Genomic DNA, 23,773 nt, shown 5'->3' on the forward strand with positions numbered 1-23,773 from the left:
ATGCTGAGTGGCTAGTAACTTTGGAAAACAAAAAAGTTGCAAAAAAGTTAATGTCAAGCCCTGCATACAGGTAATACTTGCCTTCTCTGTGTGTGTTTCTGTGTTTCCTGCAGATGCAGAAGATCCCGACAGCAGCAACAATCAACAGAGATCCAGCAGCAGCAGCAGCAGCAGAGATCAGCACTGTCAGAGAGACTGGAGGACATGAAAGAGACAGTCATTAGCCCAGATCAATGTGTGCAGAAACACCAGATATCATCAGTGAAGTACCTGCAGCACATGTGTGACAGAGTTGAGTGTTGTTGAGGTGTTGAGTCTGGTTTCTGATGGGATTGTTCAGCACACAGCTGTAGGAATCATCCACACACTCCAGATGGAGAAGAAGATCAGACCGGCTGCTGAGATCAGACACTCTGATGCTGGAGAATACACTGTTTCCTTTGAACCAGGAGAGAGTCACATGACTCACATTCACAGCTGAACACACCAATGAACATGATGATGATGATGATGATGATGAAGAGTTACTGCTGATGACAGGAACAGGCAGACGAGCTGAAAACATGACAGAATAAATCAGATTCAGTAGAAATCACTGTGATCTTTTCCAGTTTATTGATATTAAAAAATTGAATTAAACAAGCAGATAAACAAATATTATACAATGTTACTTTTTAAAATATTTAATTATAATAATGGATAAAATGATCGGTATCACAGAATTCTCCATCATTTTATAATATTCTCAGTAACATTATCTGGTGAATTTAGTCAACAGACAGTAATTCTCTCCTCACCATAGACAGTGAGATTGATCGTGTTGATCGTGTCTCTGCTGCTGCTGGAGACTGTATAAAGTCCAGAGTCTGTGGTTCTGCTGTTGATGATGGTCAGAGATCCAGTCTGATCCAGTTTCAGTCTGTCTTTGAATCTCCAAGCAGCAGTAGTATTATAAAACTTGCTCTCTTTGTTCTTTACTTTAGCTATGAGAAATTCACCACATCTCCACTCGATCTCTTCATGTGTCTGTATTTGAGTGAAACTAGAGCTCAGAGAGACTGATTCTCCCTCAGTCACTGACTCTGACTTCACTGCATCAGCAACAAACACACCTGAACACAAACACACATAATAACTCAAATTAATTCTTCACTTTGCACTCATTTCAATATACAGTCAATGAAAGGGACAGCAGCATCAACAAAAATATCTGACTATATTAATCTTATACAACTGGAAAATATTAGAAGCAAAATGAATGATGGATTAATATGTTTTTTAGGCAAATGATAAAATAAACTGAAGTGAGGCCATAAAAATACTCACCAGCCTGACACAAGCACAAACAGATGAAAACAAACATTTTCTTCAGTTTTTATGAAATAGTTTGAAACAGAACTGTGATAATAGTCGGATCCTGACACTCGTGAAAACGTTGAATGTTTCTTAAAGCGGATGAATCTGCGGGTCTGTTGTAAAGTGGTTCAGTGAAACTAAACTCCTCCCTTCAGATACTGCCATGCCTTCTCAAAATGAGTTAGAAAGGAGAGAATGGGAACTATTTCTAATAATATGATCAAAATATTATCCTTTATTAAAATGAATGATCAGTGACTCTTACAAAAGATTCATGAACTGAACTGAGTGTGTCAGACTCCAGACGTTCAGACATTCAGAGGATCTCCAGGAACAACATCACATCAAATTTAGACATTTTTGCCCCAAACCTCTATTTATTTCAGATGCTGGGATGTGTCCGTCAAGATCCAAAAGGAATGAAATGACAGACTAATTCTGTTTTGAGAAAGAAAAAGTTTGTAAACTTAAAAGAATTACTGTCTGTGTGGGAGGAGCTACTGGACGAGTTTAACTGCTGGATTTCTCTGAAAATCTTCATTACACACTGGCAGAACAATCAACCTTTTCAAGAGTGCAGGACTTGATTATTGTAACATTTCTAAAACTGTTAAAAAATGTTTGATACGTTTATTTTCTTCTTGTTCTCCTGGAGTCTGACTGGTGAGTATTTTTATGGCTACAGTTCTCTTTATATTATCATTTCTCCACATATAATCTGATCTTTATTGTCTCCATCATTCATTTTCCTCTAATATTGTCAAGTTTTATCAGACTAAACCTTCAGAAATACTTGAAAAACTCCAAATGTGGTGTTTGTGTTTGTGTTCAGGTGTGTTTGTTGCTGATGCAGTGAAGTCAGAGTCAGTGACTGAGGGAGAATCAGTCTCTCTGAACTCTAGTCTCACTCAAATACAGACACATGAAGAGATCGAGTGGAGGTTTGGTGACTTTCTTATAGCTAAAGTAAAGAACAACAAAGAGAGCGTGTTTTATAATACTACTGCTGCTGTGAGATTCAGAGACAGACTGAAACTGGATCAGACTGGATCTCTGACCATCATCAACAGCAGAACCACAGACTCTGGACTTTATACAGTCTCCAGCAGCAGAAGAGACACGATCAACACGATCAATCTCACTGTCTATGGTGAGGAGAGAATTAATTTTTTTTATAGCAGTCCTCCTTGCAGAAACAAAATGCATTATTTTTGTTAGCCTATACACACACACAAACACACACACACACACACACACACACACACACAAAACCTGGATCAATGATTCGTTGGCTCAACATCCAACTTATAAAGATAAATAGACTAAACTCGAAAAAAAAATACATTCATAACATTTCAACACAAACATAAGTGTAGGCTATGCGTAAAGTAAATTAAAAAACGTAAGTAACATCAACTAGCATTACAACTCTGCATGATATGTAAATATTACTATATCCAGCCAATGAGCGAAGCTGGAGCCATTTTGAAGTGATTTGGTCAAGACAGCTGTCAGGTAAGCGGTCTTTTAAAAACTAAGTAAAATATTAGAGCTTGAGTTTTTAAACATTCATAAACACTTGTTTATTGTGTTAGTGGGTATATTTCTAAACCGGAAGCACAATACAACGTTTTCTGAGGTGTGATGTGGTGAAGATAGTGAAAGGAGGTAATTAAAGTTTAGCTTAAATATTACACCGTAAAACACATACATTTTGACTTTTTAAACATTAATTAAAACACATTTATTTGTTAGAGGGGTGTTTTCCTAAACTGGAAGCACGCAACGTTTTCTGAAGCGCAATATGTGGTGACGATGGTGAAAGCTAAAGTTTAGCTTTATATAAACGAAATAAAATGTGTGTCGTCAAAGTACGGTCGTTTCATTTGTGGTCACATCGGGATTTATTAAACTCATATTTTGAACTGCTACAATTTCTTCAACAATCAAAAACGTGTTATTTATAAATACTTTGCTACTAGTTTTATATTTAGATTGAGTTTGTACATGTAAGTTTATTGACATGAATCAAGAAACCAGTTTGCACACAAGTATATTTTATAAATGTGTGTGCTTCCATGGAACGGATTGTTGAGAGCTTGCTTAAATGCATAGTGTTTGCATGTAGCCTATTCATAAAAATTGCATAAGGTAAAAATATCGAGTTTGCACTAATGCATATGCATTGAGTTTTCACTCAGCTCCAAAAAGAATATATAATAAAAATGTAAAAAGCTAGCCTAATCATATTTTGTGTAGTTTAATACTGTTGTTTTTCTCTCTGCTGTCAATCTTTCCAGTGCGAGCAGGTGTGATGCAATATTAAGATTAATATTGTAAGATCAATTTCTGGAGGTAACACTTTTTGTTAATTTCACACTTGACTAGTTTTTGACAAATTGTCTTTGCCAAAAGAAAAAAAAAATGAACCTGGCATATTTTCTGCATTTGAGGTGATTTGTCTGCTTTAAAGACATATTTTTCTCAGTCAGTTTAGATATAAAAGCTTGTGTATATCCATCATGAAAATCAACTTTTTGTTTCATGTTTCATGTTCTTCTCAGCCCAAAGCTGTGGAAATACACAGAGAAGTTGATTCAGTGTTTAAGGGTGTACCTCTGACAACACTGATGATCTCATCAGGCATCACCAGAGAGCTGTTTCATAAAACAAGATTAGAAAACAAGACAGGCTTATTTTAGTTAGTCAGACTTATTGTCAGTGAATTCTGTTTCATAAAACAAACTTAAATTAGTTCAAACTCCGTTACTCTGGCAACTTATGCTGGGAAACTAGCCTGGTCCGGGGCAGGCTAACTGTTAGGTTAAGCTGAGCTCCTCTAACACTGACCAATAGGAACAAAATGATATTACAGCTGACTCTCTCACATACAATTATTTGTTGCAAAATTAGTACACGTAGTTACTAAATAGAGCTAAACAATAAAAAAAAATAAATAAATAAATAAATGGTGTGAGTTTAAGGCAATTTTTGATTAAAATGTAAGTATGATGAACCAAAACATTTAAAGAGAAGTAAAAATCTGTATAACCTACAGGTTTTAATAAGATTGTTTTAAAATATATGAATGCATTTCTCTCTGGTTTTGTTTGGCAGCTGTAGAAGAACATTAGAACATTACAATCTAAAAAAAAAAAAAAAAATGCTTTTTAAAGCAGAAGTTAAAATAAAAAAATAAAAAAATAATAATAATAATAAAAATAATTGGTAAGATTAATCTAAACTCAGTATTAGCCTTGATTTACCACATTACAATAGTCCATTTACAGTTACTATCATAAAAATACACTTACATGTAGGTTTAAAATTGTACATAATGCGCATTTAATGTCCAACATCAAATATTTTAGCAAAATGTATATATTTTAGTCAGAAACGCATAAAATAGCACAAAATGTATGCTGTTTCCTGTGGTGGATCGATTTGATCCATGATCGACCTCTAGGGCTGCTTAAGAAAAGCGCGCACACGCAATTATCTTGACTTGGTAAACCTGGATCAAATCAGCAGGACTACGTGAACTTTAGTTACCTTTTATGAAACCGCTTTAGCCCCAACTTATTTGTTAGGTTCATTCGAGTCAGGTTTTGGTGTTTAATACTCGCTTTTCTTAGCGTCTTTTATGAAACAGCCCTCCGGAGTGTCTGAACATTGCTACATGTGGCACTAGTATTTAATCCTGGTCTTGGGGACCCCTGTTCTGCACATTTTTGCATCTCTCCCTTATTTAACACTTATTGATTCAGATCATCAGCTCGTCCGGAGAGAGCTCTGAACTCAGCTGAGCGTGTCAGATAAGAGAGAGATAAGTCCTTGTCGACAGTAACTGTTTCTCATGAGGACGTAAGGTATTTTCAGCATTTACAGGGGATGGTTGGTGATTTTATTGCTGCCCGAATCCAGAATGTCAGTGTTTTTCTCTCACCACCCACATAAAAATGCCTGACTGAACTGACTACTGTTTTTTGACAGTTACCAAGGTCATGTGGTAATTTAATTGCCGTCTGAATCAACATCTCTGAGTTTACCAGAACAGATTGATACAAAATTCACTGTTTAAATCCTTTTTGCACCATATAAGTGTTGAGCTTCGCTGTAATTTGCATGCAGTTAAAAGATACATTTAATACAGAAATGTTGGAAAGTATTTACAAAAGCAATATTTCATCACCGCTCCACACAGCGGCAGGAAGATATTAAGAACAAAAGGAGAAAGAGAAATAAAGCACATAACATTTAAAATGGGCCGTTATTAAATACCATTTTAAAATATGTATTTGTCAGGGCTGGTTGCCAATCGAAGAGAGGATGCAGGATCAATAGAAGCAGCAAAGGTTTATTTACAATAACCAAGCATAGAACACCAAGGAGTAGGAACAGGAACAACCAACTTAATAACGACGAGGACAGACAAAGGAGTGCAGGAGGAGTGAGTCTTTAAAGGGAGTGCTGATGAGGAAGTGCAGGTGTCAGGAATCCATGATGACGAGCTGACTGGGTGCAGGTGTGGGTCAGAAGGGATTATGGGAAGTGGAGTCCGGGGAAGGTGAGACAGACGGTGACTGTGACAGTATTATGTAGAATTGCATGCATTAAAAAAATAAACCAAGCAGCTTTAGATCATGGAAATAAGAGGCTGCATTAACTTATTACCGCTAATTTCCCTGTTTTTAAAATGACATGCATCATTTTGAGATAAAATGCCATACAGAAAACCATTTCAAATATAGCGCATCTCTTATTATTTTTTTTAAACAGGAGATTTAAATCATCAAATAATAAATAGGATTTTATTACACTACCTATGATATTATTCTCATTATTCAAAGCATATGACATTTCATTTACAGCAGACAATCATGCGACTGATCGCGTGAGCAGCGCGCACATTCCTACAAAACTCACTCCTCCGTCGTGAATAAATCACCCGAATGCATGAGTTTCATCACTGAAGTGCCATGCAAATTTATTTTTACAGACGTCCACATGAGAAACAATTACTGTCCGAATAGGGCTATACAAAATGTTCAGTGGTATTTGTTCTGGTATTTGTTTGATTTTCACCACCTTCAAATTTGAGCTCCAAACTAGGGTTGATAACAATTAATTTATGATCAATTGATTGATCGATGAAACTTGTCAACTAATTTAATCGATGAAACTTGTCAGCGATTGATTAAGCAATTTACTTCAAATGAAGGTAAATGAGGCTGTAGTGTTATGGGGCATCAACAAGGAGACGGCAGGAAGATTGTCAAATAGTAAAAAATACACTTTTTTTTGTATTCTCCAAATTTTCTGTAATATGTAATGTCCTAATTTGTGATGAAAAGAACACTTATAATAGCAAAACAACCTATTTGCAAATTTGCATAAATCACATTGATTAATTTTACAATCCTACTTGCCTGTTATTTAGAGTAAAAAGGAAAAAAAAAACTTCTGGTAAGGGAGCTGGTGTTTTGAGGCACTCCCTGTCATGCCGGTCCATATATGCCACTGCAGTAGACACTTCCTGCAGTTTAAGGTTAATGATTAATTGATTATTCATTTAAATAATGATCGATCATGGGAATTTGTGTAAATTAATGCCCTACTTCAAACCTCAATAATCAACTTAATAATGGCAGTAAATAAATTTCACCGAAATAAAATGAAACAAACTGTAACATGTATTTATTAAATATAAAGGTGTTTTCTTGTTATTTCAACTAATTTTGTGTTATATAAATTCATTATATTTTTCCCATTTTAAAACAATCTGAACCTACAAAGTAATGCAAGTAAATACACATTTGCTATGCTTTTCTTTAGGATGGTCATGGTGACCTTGAGGAACTGGAACAGCACACACACTGATCACGATGGTGGATTCATGGATGATGGGAACTTTCTTTTTGTCAAATTGTCACATTTTTATTCAGAAGTACTACAGTCATAATTTTTGGTTTCAGATGATATAAATTGCTGTTGTTTCCAGAGTAGTATTGCAATCTCTGTCAAAAAACCTAAAATGCTTTATTTCTGTACTAAATGTGTGAAAACCTTTTGTTGAAATGCTGTCCAAAAATGAAGTAAAATGCTTTGTTTTCTGCTAATTGTATGTTTTATGTTTATTCTAAAGACATTTAATGTCATTTCACTTTAATGGCAAATTAAAATGAAATTACTGAACCTAAACACAGGAAAAATGCTGATAAAAATGCTACATTTAGGAGAAAATTTCAGATTGCACTTAGAGGCTTTTGCATCTGAAGTCTTCATTTTATAAATCTGAATTCTTTAAATCAAGAAATATCAATGCCCTGACAAATATCAGAACTATTTTACATACTGAATTAAATTTATTCTCCAATATTTCTAGCTCGTCTGCCTGTTCCTGTCATCAGCAGAGACTGTTCTTCATCATCATCATCATGTTCATTGGTGTGTTCAGCTGTGAATGTGAGTCATGTGACTCTCTCCTGGTTCAGAGGAAACAGTTCATTGTCCAGCATCAGTGCATCTAATCTCAGCATCAGTCTCTCTCTACCTCTGGAGGTGGAATATCAGGATAAAAACACCTACAGCTGTGTGCTGAACAATCCCATCAGCCATCAGACCAGACATCTCAACATCACTCAACTCTGTCAGACATGTGCAGGTATATCAGCAGCAATATATATAATATATATATATATATATATATATATAATATTCTTTTCTTTCCACACACTAATCAATATTTCTATTTTAACGTTGCTCATTTCTTCTCTCACAAGACAGTATCCACTGTTGTGGCTTTACTGAAGCTGTGATCCGATTGGCTCTCTCTGCTCTGGTGGGCGTGGCTACTGTGGTTGTTCTGGTTTATGACATCAGATCCAGAAGTCTTCAACAGAAGAAGAGCGTCCAGAAATAACCATCAAACTCCGATTAATCAGATACTCAGGAAGATGGAAATGATTCAGCAAAATTGTCTCAATATTATCATGGTCACATGACTATGAAACAATACGTCTTCTGGGCAAAAAGTCGTTTTTTTCAGCCTGGTTCCAAAAACTGTTCTGGTGTGATGGTTGGGTGAAGTGCGAGGAGTGTATCCTTTAATAGAGCCGTCTCACCTCATGAATATTATAACAATGAATGCACTGAAAAGACCTCGCGCTACTCATATACGCCAGATATCAATGCAGAGAGAGAGAGAGAGGGAGAGGTGCACAAAGTCAAGCTGCATGATTAATCTTTAAAAGATTGCGTTCTCGATTTCATCACCCACATGATCTAATTCCTAAATGACAATGATTCGCCCGTGTATACAAAAATAAAATCGGGACATTAAAATCTGCGTTTGCGCTGCCGCTAATAGAGAGAGCAGTTGTCATGTTTAGATAAAAACAATCTTGTCAAACACACAGTATCATTATTTCTGTTACAAATGTTCCAGTTATCACAGAAGTATACAAAGGTTTATTATTCAGATAAACGCTGATGTCTACTAAACTGATCAAAATAGGATAAATCACTTTTTGAAAGTGCTTCAAATAACGACTGTATCGATTGCATTGTTACACCACTAGGAGGCAACAAATTACTGTTAAAAATGTATCTATCACTGAATCATTCTTTCAGAAACAAATGAAGTCTTTATGAATCCAACTTACAAAAATATAAAACCTGTCTGGATCTTACATGTGTGTTCAAGCATCTTATTTGTGTTAAATTTGTGGTAACACTTTACAATAAGGTTCATTTGTTAACAGTAGTTAATGTATTAAGGTGCCCTAGAACCCTTTTTCACAAGATGTAATATAAGTCTAAGGTGTCTCCTGAATGTGTCTGTGAAGTTTCAGCTCAAAATACCCCATAGATTTTTTATTATTCAATTTTTTAACTGCCTATTTTGGGCATAATTAAAGGGATCCCCTGGTGTTAAGACTTGTATGGCTTAATATAATGTAAATGATGTCTCTTACTGAAATATGTAGTAGAAAACCCATGAAAGATTTACGTTATTTTAAAAAAATCCATAACATATTTGGACAATGGGCGGCGCCATTTTGTTTGCGTTCTATGTCGGTGAGGTCAAATGGTTGCACTTTGTCAGCTACTAACATTACTCTATGGCTATTTTTACCGCAACACAACTCAGAATATAATATACCATGCCACATTGTGCAGCTTTTGGTTTTAATTTTCAGTCGATGAGCCACAAGAGAAGCGATGCAAGTCTTTACTGCTTTACTAGAGATAAGAGGAGAAAAGACTGGGAAGTTGTGAAGAATGTGGCACTCGAGACGGATATAAATCCGATCACTCAAATAGGGCTGGGCGATATGGCTGAAAACTGTATCACGATATCAGTGTTTCACATCGGTCGATATCAATTATTGATATTTTTTATGACCCATTTAAAATAAGGACCAGGAGAAAAATATATTACATTTAAACATTTTTATTTTAAACTTAACCTTCCTCTGATCATAATCCCCTCAGTTATTAAGACAGAAATGTCAACAACCATGGAAAACTCAAATAATTAAAATGTTGCGCGGTGTTGCAGCTACAGATGTTGTTGGTTGAATACGGCTGTGCTCCAAAGGGTGAGCGCAGCTAAGGTGGTACATCAAGTTCGTGGTATTACCAGTCTTGGCGGGGACGACGGTCTTGCATAATTTGCAGACGACATTGGTCTGACTACTGTAACGAGTAGAAATATAGTGTGGCCCCTTTAAGAACTGCGCGCTCGTGTTAAACTGTTGATGATCTGCATGGTATGTGTGATCAGAGCACCGCATGTATGCGGGTTATTTTCAGTCTTTTTCTGTTGCTCCTTTGTTTGTTTTATTTATCAAGTAATGCTGTGGACGGCACAACATTTGTGACAGACAGTCACCAAAGTTCCATGGGGAATAAAGCGCCGGTTATGTGATACAATCGCCTCTGTGAAGTCTGTCTAATAGTGAGCTATCCCTGTTTGCTCCGTAACCACCGCATTACACTACGGTCAGACTTATAATATCCAAAAAACTGCCATACTGGCGAGCTGACTTTTCCTCTTTTATTTACAAGTTCCTCGCTCGCTGCGGCACTCATTTTCTGCTTATCAGTCGCCGGTTACTGAAGAGGAATCCAGCAGACCAGCACGAGACAACGATATGGCGCAACTAAACTGATACTGTTCCATGATTGGCTGTTAGCGTGTCACTCCCTACGTTGCTAGGTTACCAGAGAGCGAGTGCCTTTGTTAATGCAACCAAACTTGCTTCGCAACCTGTTTTCTTTCGACGAAGAATAAAAAATATCGAACGTTTTATCGAACACATTTTTTATTGATATCGATCACGTGTCTATCGCGATACATATCGTTATCGTTTTATCGCCCAGCCCTACACTCAAACCACTTCAGGAGGTGGTCTGGGACGCATTCCAGTCAAAACTGAACAGGTCTAAATGCATCTGGTTTTTGAAACCACATATGCAAATTTAACTCCTCCCAAAAATACTAAAAAATAAACTCGTGAGAGTGTGTTATAGGTTAAATAATGTTATAGATATGACAGCGACACTGCAGCACGCATCACCGCAGATGAGCGGCTGATTTTCTATTCAGCAAGACAACACGCAAACTGCCGCAAATCAAAATGAAAGTAAGTCGCAGGTGCTCAAAACACAATAATCTTCATTAAAAGTAATGAGACTGAATGATCTTACCAGTGCTGTTGCCGCTCACTCCGATTGCGGTCTTGATTTTGAAATTAGCTGATAATCAATAAAATGCAGCTCGTATATGTTGCTTTCGGTGACGTGAACTCCATGATATCTGCATGTAGCGCGGGAATTGAAGATCGGATATATTTTGCGGAGACACATTTATGTGGCCATCGTTTTTATAAATCTGATAGCTATCCGATCAGAGAAATGAAGTGACCAGGTGTAATGTTCTCTCCACTTTAGCCCTGATGCCTTTGATTATTTTTCATCTATATGTTTTGGTGCAACGGTAATCTAGTAACACATAGCCTACAAGTCTTAATATCCACGGGGTTTCTTTTAAAAGACGATCAGCCTTTTCAATTTGAGCCAGAGCACAAAATTAGTGAGGCTGAAAACATCGAAGCTGTGCAATGACTCTGTGGCTATTCAAACTACTGTTGTATGGTGTGTAAAAATTGTCTGATATGTCACCTGAATGTATACACAAAGTTAAACATGCTGAGAAGATGCTACTGTTTATGCGATCACAGATATCTCGTGCATCACAGCGCACACAAGCTTTGAGGCAGTCTGTCTCAGTCGAGATGTGTTATAGGCTGCCCTCGTCAGGCTCCACGACAGGAGCGGCGGTTAAAGCATACATATCCATCGGCAACTGTAAGCTCTTTCAGCTGTGGTCTACTAAAAGCCTCAAAGGCACCAGGGCTTGTGAAGAGAACAAAAACGCGGATCTTTAGGAAGTTTTATTCGTCCACATTCTTTTCAACTTCCCAGTCTTTTCTCCTCTTATCTCTAGTAAAGCAGTAAAGACTTGCATCGCTTCTCTTGTGGCTCATCGACTGAAAATTACAACCAAAAGCTGCACAATGTGGCATCGTATATTATATTGAGTTGTGTTGCGGTAAAAATAGCCATAGAGTAATGTTAGTAGCTGACAAAGTGCAACCATTTGACCTCACCGACATAGAACGCAAACAAAATGGCGCCGCCCATTGTCCAAATATGTTATGGATTTTTTTAAAATAACGTAAATCTTTCATGGGTTTTCTATTACATATTTCAGTAAGAGACATCATTTACATTATATTAAGCCATACAAGTCTTAACACCAGGGGATCCCTTTAAAAATGCGTCGATTCAGTGCGTGTCCCCTTTAAATGCTCGCGCTCCCTGCCCCCAAGCTTACAACTCTATAATACATTGCATAAACAAAGTTCACACAGCTAATATAACCCTCAAAATGGATCTTTACAAAGTGTTCGTCATGCAGCATATCAGATCATGTAAGTATAGTATTTATTTGGATGATTACATTTGATTCTGAATGAGTTTGATAGTAGCCTCAGCAGCGGCTATCGTGGCTAAAGCTAACATTACACATTGGAGAGATTTATAAAGAATGAAGTTGTATTTATGAATTATACAGACTGCAAGTGTTTAATAATGAAAATAACGACATGGCTCTGGTCTCTGTGAATACAGTAAGAAACAATGGTAACTTTAACCACATTTAACAGTACATTAGCAAGATGCTAACGAAACATTTAGAAAGACAATTTACAAATATCACTAAATATATCATGATATCATAGATCATGTCAGTTATTATTGCTCCATCTGCCATTTTTTGCTATTGTCCTTGCTTGCTTACCTGCATAAAGTCTGTTGATTCGGCTGTGCTGCTCCAGACTTTAAAGGAACACTCCACTTTTTTGAAAATAGGCTCATTTTCCAACTCGCCTAGAGTTAAACAGTTGAGTTTTACCGTTTTCGAATCCATTCAGCCGATCTCCGGGTCTGGCGGTACCACTTTTAGCATAGCTTAGCATAGTTCATTGAATCTGATTAGACCGTTAGCATCTCCTTAAAAAATGACCAAAGAGTTTCAATATTTTTCCTAATTAAAACTTGACTCTTCTGTAGTTACATCGTGTACTAAGACCGACGGAAAATGAAAAGTTGCAATTTTCTAGGCCGATATGGCTAGGAACTATACATGTAATATAGATTTAAAAATTTCATCTGAATACACAATTGTTTTAAATGGTCTTCAGAAAAGAAGGATGTTTTGTGTTTCCAGACCTGTAGTTACAACATCTACCAGCAATAGGATCTACTGAAAATACATAGAGGCCTACTGTGAAAATCCTCAAAATTTAAAAAAAAAGTTTTAAAGCAAAATATTAAGAGGAAACCATTCCACGAATACACATAACCTTCACTCTGATAAATATTAAAAACATTTAATCACAGTTTTACTTGCTGAGACAGAAAATAAAGTTTGTTGATATCAAGACTAGGATCTGGGGCCTGTACCATGAAGCCAGTTTAGCTGGTTAGCCAGGCAAGTTTCAGTTTAGTTTGTGCCAATTCTGGGTTTTAGGTACCATGAAAGTTCATCGCCATAGTAACTTCAGCTGCACGCTAACCAGGTTTTGTTCTGAGTTAGAAATCAAAGTGACACATGTCTGATGCAATGAAGTCACTCCCCCAGTCTTGCTCGCAAGTAAAGGTCACTACATAGTAAAAAAAAAAATTTAGTTTAATAAAATTGTCTGGTTAAGCTTTAATGATAATCACTTATAATTATTTTAAATGATTTATATTTGATTTCTATAATTATTTCTATAATTCTATAATTATCCATTACACACAAGCAATTTTAGTTTAACAATTATTATTAAGCATTTACTTAAAATGAATATTAATATATACAGATAATGTGTAATAAGCTGTAGAAACAATGGATAACGCTTTAAAAATAACTGAGTGTCTGAATATTATCTACTATAACAACTAACTTAACCAATTTTACTTGCACTGTTAGAGCAAGGTATTTTCTTTTATTTGTCCTCTTTCATATTTTCTTCAGTGTGAATGTGTATAAATTCATCATATAATCTCTTGATCTTTGGCAAAAGACTTTGAATCGTTACAAGGCGTGTGATTGGCTGTTCGCTACTGATGTCACACATTCATGTGCACGTGCTACATGAACTCAGGATCAAAGCCTGAGCTGACTGAAAGTTGATGATCAGCGTCATAGTACCAACAAAGCTGGATTTCGTCAACTCGAAAATAAACTCACTGTCTGAGAGAGTCATATTGATTCATCACATTTTTGGCAGAACAACACAAGCACAGATGATGGTTTAGACCCTGTTGCACTCATTATATTTCATAGTTCTATAATCTTCAAAAATGTTTAAAAGAAGAAAATTTATATGTATTTGTTCAGTATTAAAAACAAAATTTCCCATGTACTGGTCAGTTTCTGCTCTGGTTTTCACACTTCATCTCTCTCTCACACATTCACATGCATAAAAGCAGAAGTAACTGCAGCTTTTGACACTTTTAGCTCCTGAGAGTTTCGGTGTGGTGAAAGAATGCTTATCAATGTTTATTTGATCAGAAGAGCATTAAACTGTAGCGTGTTAATCATTAAAGTGTCTCTAAACAAGGGGTGTCCAAACTTGTTGCTGGAGGTCCACTGATCAAATCCAGTTCAAATTAAAACAAAACTAGATCAAGTATTTCAGACACACTAGAAACGTCTAGGCAAGTATTTGAGTGGAACTAAACTCTGCAGGATGTTGGCCATCCGGGAGCCAGTGGCAGTTCTAGACCACGGTAACTGGAGAAACAGAAGAAAGAAACCCATGCAGGTTTGGAGTGACATGAGGGTGAACTAACACTTTAACCTATTTTCAGGATTATTGGAAGTCATTTTTACTGGGTCACGTATCACTGCAATCTCTACATGTGAACTAAAGTAATTTCAAGTAATCTTGTATTGTGTGATAATGAGCAGGGATGACATAGCACACTTTTAATATCTAGGCACTTTTGTGCATCTGTATACTTGACACAACACAAAACAAATTGATAACAAAATACACACAAAAAAAGCTGCTGTATAATCTTACAAATGGGCCTAACACAAAATCAACTTAGGAAAATCAATTTATCTGTAATACTATCATGCATGCTCAATTTATATAAGGCAAGCTAAACAGTTTATTTTACATGTTATTTTATAGCCTGCATCTGTTCTCTGATTGCAGACTCTGCAAACTTTGCATGGTCATGATTGTTCAAGTTATAATGTAGTACGTCATGGCGTAGTGTAGAATGTCATGGCACTGTGTACTATGTCACCGAAGTTAACACTTTTTGGAAGTACGTTGAATGCGTATGGCTGTCACACCGAAAGCTTTATAAAGTTTTAAATAAGGATATTTGTTTTACACAAACGCATCGATTTGCTTCAGAAAGCCTTTATTAACCCCCTGGAGTCATATGGATTCTTTTTTTTTGTGTGGATGGATGCATTTTTTTTAACTATCCCTTTAACTATTTTTTATGTTATCTCAATGAATGGCATTTTTTTCTGAATAAAAATATCTGTAAAAACAGTTGTAAGTAAATACAGAATGTGAATGTGACCAGACAAAAGATGTTACACCACATCCTCCTCCTCTTGAGCTCTCTGAAAGGAAACACACCACAGATGTAGTTATCAAGAACATTACTGAACATTTATCATTATTTTAACTTATACACACAAATACACATCCAGATCAGATCAGATGTATTGCTCAAATAATACACACACATACACAGAAATAAAGTTCCTACCGATTTCTGTGCTTTTCGTTTGTAGAACGTTGGATCAGTGTATGTGATTTCTTCACCGCTCTGAACTGCTTCAACAAAAATGACAAAGAATTATTGTTGCTTTTTCTGCAGCACTGATTTTCATTATTTTAATATTATAATACAGGGCTATGGGATGCTTGATTCTGATTGGTTGAGGTGTAAGGTATGAGCCATGGTTTTAATAATGAATAAAACAAAAAAAAACATGGGTCATGTAGTTAAACGAATTACCCAAAGTTTAACTATGTTTTTTTTGTTATACAAATGTGCCAAAACAAACAAACAAAGAAACAAACAAACAAACAAACATGGTTTTACTATGATAAGGTTCTATAATAACCACATTAGTCTGCATATCAGTGGCTCCATTACTAGCGCATTACGAGTGCATTAAAGGCATAGTTTAGCCAACAAAATAAATTCTGTCAGTATTTGCTCACCCTCAAGTTGTTCCAAACTTGTATGAATTTCCTTCTTCTGATGAACACAGTAGAAGATCTTTTAAAGATTGTGGGTAACCAAACATTTGACTGTTGTCATTGATTTCTACAGTATTTTTCCTATACTATGGAAGTCAACAGCTACCGCCAACTGTTTGGTTTCCCACATTTTTCCAAATATCTTCTACTGTGTTCAGCAGATGACAGACATTCATATGTTCTCATACAATCATGACTTCTAGCAGTGAAACTTACATACTGTGCCTTTAAAAACTTGTATTTGTACAGATATCTCAGCAGTAGGAATACTTGCCCTCTTGGTGTGTTTTCTTCCTGCAGATCCAGAAGATCCCGACAGCAGCTACAATCAACAGAGATCCAGCAGCAGCAGCAGAGATCAGTCCAATGATCAACGAGGATTCGCCTTGATACAGAGTAGACACAATGAAGGGTTAAAGTGAATGAATCTGTCAATCTAACCTTCAACAAACACTATATCTGAACTACAGAACTTCAGAGATCAGTTCAGCAAATGAACAAATATATCAGCGCTGTCGTACCTGCAGCACATGTGTGACAGAGTTCAGTGATGTTGAGATGTTTGGTCTGGTTTCTGATGGGATTGTTGATCACACAGCTGTAGGTGTTGTTATCCTGATATTCCACCTCCAGAGGTAGAGAGAGACTGATGCTGAGATTAGACACACTGATGCTGGACAATGAACTGTTTCCTTTGCAGGCAGATGAGCTGGAAAATGTTATAAAATATAGATAAATGAGTATTAATGAATTAGATGAGAAAGACAGAAAAGTAGAGCATTCATATATTCATGAATATATATTCATGTTTGCTCGCAGCTTCCCTGACAAACAAATATATTTACTGAATAAAAAAAAAATACAAAATATCAGGTCGGCTTTGTCGAGTTCAGATGCCCTCCCTTCGCGACACGCCATTCATTCCCGCACGCACGCACGCACGCGCGCCCCGCCCCACCTCGTGTTTGCTGCTGGCTGACGACTTCTGACAGCTATGCCCGGGAAAAGACAACAGCTGTCTGGCGATGAGAAGTGAAAAAGAAATCTACAGATGCAAACAGATGGAGGGTAGTAGGCTTAAAACAAACACCATCTAAATGTGTATTTTGGAAGTTTTCTTTCCATTAGAGTAAAAGAAGACATGGAAGCAAAAATAGACCAAAATCTTAAAATTGTCCACTATGTAACCGGGTGACGTATGGGTTTGGCACTACAACTCCCATAAGTCTTTGGGGCAATTATAAGAATTGCGTCATTACGTAGTTGGCGTGCTATAAAAAGACGCACGGAAGTATAGCGCGTCCTCGTTTCATTCATTCATTGACTCTGGAAATAAGCGTGAGCTTGCGTCAGGTAATTTGGTCTTAATAGTTATTTTAATGTTTTAATTGAGGGCTGTGCCTGTTTTGAGCAATGAGACATTTATATTGCTTCATGCTGCTCATGCTTACAATTGTTTGGGTCTCTAGGTCACCTTTGTGTGACTTGAATGCGGGGCATAAGGTAGTCGTATGTATTTGTTTTATCGAGTTAATGGGTTTATGTAAAGATAATAGTAGGTTAATTTGGGTGGGCAGAAAGTCTTTTTATCTTGTTGCATTTCAGAAGCCCTTGTGTGTTGATGGTGATTGGCCTGGTGATGCAGTCTTCAGAGTGTTGAATGAATTGAGAACGAATTAGGTAACAAGTATTATTTAGTTATTTGTTTATATGTTTGAAGGTGGTTGTTTTCATGAGTTTGTTTTGTAGGTTTCTTTTAAAGAAGAACCGTCTTGTTGATTTATTCTTCCCTTTTCTTAAATCCAGTTAATTTAAAGGTATTTGATTAGATTAAATAATTTGATTTATGCAAATGTGTATTTCAGTTATTAATAAAAGGTTTTTATTTTGCAGGATTAGCACGACTATTGCTACTATTTGTTTTTTCTTTTTTTTCTTTTTTTTTTTTTTCTGGTGAATTACCCTAATTTTCCTTTTTGATGTGTATTCATATTATTGTATATTTTCAACTATTACTTTTTTTTTTTTTTTTTTTTTTTTTTTTTTTTTTTTTTTTTTTTCCTTTTTAGCTTTTCATTTCAGTGGCAGCTGCAGGTTCTCCTCCAAGGGTGTGACTGGCACTGGTGAGGTGGTGGGCATTCTTTTGTGATTCCTGGTGATTTATTTATCCTTTTTGAGTGCCGTGGATTTTGTGCTGTATTTGGAGTGTGCATTGCAAGTAGTGGCTCTATTTTTCTACACGCATATGGTTGTACCCTGTTGGAGCCCTGCGGTTCGTCATAAATTTGTTTTGGTTTTTGTTTCTCCTTGATGAATGTGTACCAGTGTTCTAAACATTTAATTGTTTTTATACAAAATTTGGTATTTATTAATGTGAATAAAAGCTTGTACAAGCAATACATTTTCACTAGTCTGTGGCCAGTTATTCACCCACTTGTGGTGGGTTTCAACTACATGAAAGAAGTATTCCAATAACACCAAATAAGCAAAATAAGCAAATTATTAGCAAAACTGTATCTTCTTGGTGCAGTCATTTATTCTAAATATATAGCTACTGAAAATAGCAGTGTAGAAAACATGCACATTGTGATATAGTTTCCTTTGCTGTTGCCTTCTCTTGTTATAAACCTAGTGAATACTAAAGAAGACCATGGTCTCTGTGTGAACTGATTATTTTGTAGAAATCTGTGGAGTATGAAACAATTACGTGAGTGTGAGGGAATTAAAATAAACTGGTAAGAAAGTTGGAGTTGTTTTAAAATATTTTGTTTGTTTTTAAATAATTATGAGAAGTGCCCTTTTTTCCACTTGAGCCCCTGCCCCCCAAAATGTCTGTGCACGTCCCTGGTGTTATGTTTCCAAAATTGCACACATGCATGAAAACATGTTAATGTACTTTAAATATAATTTAATGATTATCCAAATAGGCCATGATGAATTATGCATGTAATAACTAATATAATGTCTATAGCTAATATAACCTTGATTCGTTCCCAAAGATGACTTTTGCCAATAAATATCCCTGTACACCAGACAAAGCAGACACTTATTTTTTCACTTTTTACAGTGTATTAAATTATAATACAGGTTTGTTGTAATGTAATTTTATTATATATTTTAGATTGAATGTGTCAGTAGCAAAGGCTGGTATCACTGAGATTGCATGACCAAACTTTCATTTGTCTGGGATCCCAAGACCCTGTGTACAGTGTGTTAATGTGTGTGTTTTTGCTAATTATGTTTAAATGTCATGACTTCTCCTTGTTTGAGAATAAAATTTCAACACAATCAGTTGCTCTTTTTATTCAAAATGAAACTACTCAAATTATTTACTTTCATCTTTGATATTACAGATATGCAAATTACTACATGGTCTATTATTTTAGCTGCTAAATAAACATAATTAAAATTTAAACATTTTAATTGTCATGGAAAGCTTGTAGAATTGAACTAAAACATTTCATTGTGAATATACTGCAGGTTTGCTCATTTCATAACTTAGTTCCATATAGTTTCATATCACCACTGTGAAACTGAATCCTGATTCACAGTGCATCATGTTTTTTTCCACATTAAAATGTTTTGTCAATGAAATGCATCATTTTGTGGGAAAAAAGATTGAGAATGTTTCCTAATAATATGAAAAAAATTACACTTCACTTTAGGATTTAATAAAGTCTCTTTAAAATTATTTACCAACTGAGCAAGCAATTAAGAAATGACAGAACAATCACAGCAGTGAGTATATAGGTCTGATTATCCATTCCACATAACAATATTTCTCATACTTTTGACAATTATGTCTTCATATACATATTTGTAAATAAACCCACATTAGTAACTTTAGTTTTGTAGTTTGTCAATTTAACCACTTGTAATTCAATTTTAACATTTTAATTGTTGTGGAAAGCTTGAAGAATTAAACTAAAACCTTGTGAAAGTGCTGCAGGGAAGCTAATATCACATTGTCTCATGTTTCTATTCATATAGAGCATTGTGTGTTTTGCAGAAAAAGATAATTCATGCATGTCAAAAACATAAAAGGAACATAAACCTAACTCATAATGTGTTTTTAAAATTATAATGTTAAAGTTATGCAGGCTATCAACTGAGAAAGCAACAGGGAATGACAAAATAATCACAACTGAAACTTTTATTATGCCACCACAGATACATTTATACAAGTTATCTTATCAAACGAACTAAAAGAAAATCAAATCAAAACAGTTGTAGCCCATACAAAACAAACAAACTCGATGGCTGTTGGCTCTTTTACTCGGAGCCTATCCTAACGATAGACCACCAGTGGCTGTAATCACTACTAAATTATATCTCACGACACAATGTAACCTACAAACTATTGAGCATTCATAAACAGTTATTAATAAAAAAAGAATTTTAACTTCATTCGACGCGGAAACACAATCATTTTACCGAAAACAGTTCTGTGATCCAAGGACAGTGCACTAAAATTTTCAGTGGAGCTTTAACACAAAACAGGAAACTTGTGAATATTCATGTAAGCTCCGCCCAGTGTCACCGAAAATCTCAGACACCGAAAATTTCAGAACACCTGCTGTAGGCATGTATTATGATAAGCTGGGCAGCCTGTCTTGGAGCCCTCCTCAGCTCTACAGCGCCCCACAATTTCCAATGTAAATCTGAACGGCAGCGCGCTGTAACTGTGAGACTTTGGGGCAGATTTCAGACTGTCCCGCTTATTTTCACAGTTGTTTGGGCTTTTCGATTTTTTAAAAACTTTACATATGTAACGGGATAAATATCATAGTTCAAGGGTTCTTTAAATAAATCCTGCTGTAATGTGTTCGCGCTTCCTATTGGCTGCGCTGGTGGCGCTATAGCCCACCGAGTTCGAACAATCTGCAGCAGAGCTAGAGAGAACTGCTGTGGGTGAGTTGTTTCTGCTGCAGCTCCGTAGTAAAAGTTAAAAATAAAAGTTTCATGTTGAATGTTAGACGATGTATGAAGTGGACTGCACACATTGAACACTAATTGACTTATAGCGTGTGTTTTCTGTTCATATTTTTGTGTATTTGATAGTTTTATTTCAGTTTTAATGAACTCGATCTTTCCATATGCGCCATTTTCCATGTGCTCCCTAAGTGAAATATGTTTCCAATAGATGGAGCTGAAGCTACTTTACTCACTACTCTCTCTCTTCCACTGCTCTGTACAGGTAATTGTTTTTGTATTTAAGAATTTACTGTTTTGTAAAGCATGTTGTTTTACAAAAAAAATGTTATTTCTATTCATTTTATTCTGTTTAATATAAAGTGGATGATTATTATCTTATATTTAATATAATATTTCTGTCTATGCATATTCCTAATTGATAATGAAAAATTACTATACGATAACAAAGTATTAAATTTAAGAAGCCAAATTGTATTGTTAAAGTCTATTTTTCAGAATTTGTTTTATTTCTGTTTAGTATAACATAATGTGAATAAATTGTTTATTGTTATATGGATAGCAGCAGAGCTAGAGGGAACTGCTGTGGATGGAGCTGAAGCTACTTTACTCACTACTCTCTCTCTCTTCCACTGCTCTGTGCAGGATAAATAAATACTGAGATCATCTGCATTCTGAGTTGCGTGTTATTGAAGGGTGAGACAAACCAGGCCAGAGAAAAACCAAAAGGTCACACATTCTAAATAAGCTTTAAAGGCTGTTTGAAAATTAGCAAAATTGGGTTTAGAGTCACTCTGTTTATTTTGATGAATACACAATTTTAATAAGCCTTTATATTTGTGTTTTGGAAAAGTCGTATTCATTTGAATGAAATCTGTTTCCCTCATTTGAGTGGGAACATGTTCTGCGTGTGTTCAGCGATTAGAATATAAAGCATGCAAAAAATGTTTAAGCTATCATAAACTAGCGCTAAGACCCAGAATCTGCCCTACTTGAATTTACGGTCAGGAGCCGCTACTGGAAACTAATGTTAAGCCCTACGCCTAATATATAGATTGTATATTGATGAAATATAACTAGCTATATGATTCGTTCAAAAAAAATTCTGAATGAAACAAGTCTTCGTTCATTAATTTCAAAGGATTTTACATAATTCATTTAATATTTTTAATAGAAATAACGTTTATAGACATTTATAAATCGACTCATTTATAACATTAAAAGAACATTTTGTCAGAACCTGTTATTTTGTTTGGTTGTCTGTTTTGTTTTCAGAATCTTGGGAGAACCATGATCTCATATCTATCTCTAAAAAATACAGATTATCCAAAGGAAATATAATATATCTGGCATCCAATTTATAGTAGGTCACTATTAGCATTAATATTAAAAAGTATTACAGACTAGGATGTAAAATGTACAATACGGAAAGATGAAGTCTTTATGTAGCCGACATTAACAATGATTTGGGGCAATTAAAATGCATTATAATGGAGGATTATGAAAAGTTTTTTTCTTATTTAAAACGTGGCGCTTCTCATCCAGTGTGCGAAGTTCTGCAAACCACGCCCCTCTATCGCCTCCTTTCAGTACGTTCCGCGATCCATAAGCTGTGATATCATGTTTTTATGTTTATGTGTGAATTTCCAAACAGTCTAAAAAGCAGGATCTTTTAAAATTATAATATACATGTTCATTTAGCCTAACTAAAATGGATGAAAAAGATGTGCATGTTCATTTTCATTTCAAAAGCAAAAGAAAATGAATCCGCCTTTGATTTAATCGCAACCTGCCACTACGCAAACTACAAAATAAAAGTGTGGATGCATGACGCTTTCTTAATTATACACGGAACCTAGTATTAATGATAGGAATGTATCAATAGATGTTACTTTAAATAGGGACTGATTATTGTTTTTGTTTTTTTTTGTTTTTTTAATTTACAAATCTTTTGTGTCTTACTATTTACACATCAGTCTGGCACACACAACGTACTACCACCAATTAGTTAATAGACACTATACGCTTATAAAAATGACACATTTAAAAAGAAAATAATTATAATAATAATTTTATAGCCTATGTTACGTTCCATTACGTAATTTGTGTATGTTTTGGATGTCTTTGTGATGTTCTCTCCTTCCTTGCTCTCTTTCTCTCTCTCTCTCTCTCTCTCTCTCTCTATCTGCTAAGCAGCGCTCCAAATCATCCGCAGCTGATTCCAATTAGCGGCAGCGTGGCTTACATGCTACACGGAGTGCCGCAGATATAAAGCAGCAGAGAGACACAGCTCGAGAGAGATCCCTCATCCGCTATCCCAGCACCGTGGTTGGTCTATTTGCTATTAAGCAATTTGTGAAATGTAAACCTAAAGTGTGGTTACAACGACGTTACTGTTGATGTGTGAGTCTGGCTCTGTCAACCTGTGTAGGGAGATGGGCGCCGATTTATTTGGGTTTATACTCCTTCTAAACTTTTCACCTGTTTTTCTTTAGTCAGGGAGAGAGGTAAAAATATTGTCTTTTATTTTATTTTGGGCAGGGAAGTTACTTTGTTAACCTTAAGTAAGACTTTGTTTTGTTTGTTGTTTTCGGCATTTGCTCTCTCCCGACGCCTTGGTTATTTAAGTT

At 35.7% G+C, this 23,773-nt stretch overlaps 4 protein-coding genes and 1 long non-coding RNA gene across 21 annotated transcripts in view; 3 read left to right on the top strand and 2 right to left on the bottom strand.

Moving 5' to 3' along the window:
* The window catches only part of LOC127508049 (uncharacterized), a 422,397-nt gene that overhangs the window by 96,476 nt on the left and 302,148 nt on the right, over positions 1-23,773 (top strand). The window lies entirely within an intron of this gene.
* LOC127508054 (60 kDa lysophospholipase-like) overlaps positions 1-23,773 on the bottom strand; it is a 213,023-nt gene that overhangs the window by 36,399 nt on the left and 152,851 nt on the right. The gene's annotated exons all lie outside the window — the stretch shown is intronic.
* LOC127508059 (SLAM family member 5-like) overlaps positions 1-23,773 on the bottom strand; it is a 242,511-nt gene that overhangs the window by 7,658 nt on the left and 211,080 nt on the right. For 4 of the 6 annotated variants that reach the window (XM_051885637.1, XM_051885640.1, XM_051885639.1 and 1 more), the window contains exon 4: positions 82-195. In XM_051885637.1, the coding sequence (XP_051741597.1) occupies positions 82-195 (114 nt within the window). Of the gene's footprint in view, positions 1-81; positions 196-270; positions 556-797; positions 1,113-23,773 lie in introns of all 6 variants that reach the window. The other 2 variants (XM_051885641.1, XM_051885635.1) reach the window with 2 other exon arrangements.
* Positions 1,906-14,336, top strand: LOC127508072 (hepatocyte cell adhesion molecule-like). Its single transcript, XM_051885671.1, has 4 exons — positions 1,906-2,019; positions 2,189-2,506; positions 7,742-8,020; positions 8,139-14,336. The coding sequence occupies exons 1-4, from the start codon at positions 1,974-1,976 to the stop codon at positions 8,276-8,278; spliced, it is 783 nt and encodes a 260-aa protein (XP_051741631.1). The 5' UTR covers positions 1,906-1,973; the 3' UTR covers positions 8,279-14,336.
* On the top strand, positions 2,517-7,475 carry LOC127508080 (uncharacterized). Its single transcript, XR_007928685.1, has 2 exons — positions 2,517-3,711; positions 7,192-7,475. It is a non-coding gene; the product is annotated as an uncharacterized LOC127508080 (long non-coding RNA).

Source organism: Ctenopharyngodon idella, chromosome 3 (genome assembly GCF_019924925.1).
Source record: "Ctenopharyngodon idella isolate HZGC_01 chromosome 3, HZGC01, whole genome shotgun sequence".
NCBI lineage: Eukaryota > Metazoa > Chordata > Actinopteri > Cypriniformes > Xenocyprididae > Ctenopharyngodon > Ctenopharyngodon idella.

Coding starts and splice junctions, on each gene's coding strand:
- LOC127508072 (XM_051885671.1), top strand. CDS start 1,974: ATGTTTGATACGTTTATTTTCTTCTTGTTCTCCTGGAGTCTGACTG. Junction 2,020..2,188: donor GTTCTCCTGGAGTCTGACTG/GTGAGTATTTTT, acceptor GTTTGTGTTCAG/GTGTGTTTGTTGCTGATGCA. Junction 2,507..7,741: donor GATCAATCTCACTGTCTATG/GTGAGGAGAGAA, acceptor CAATATTTCTAG/CTCGTCTGCCTGTTCCTGTC.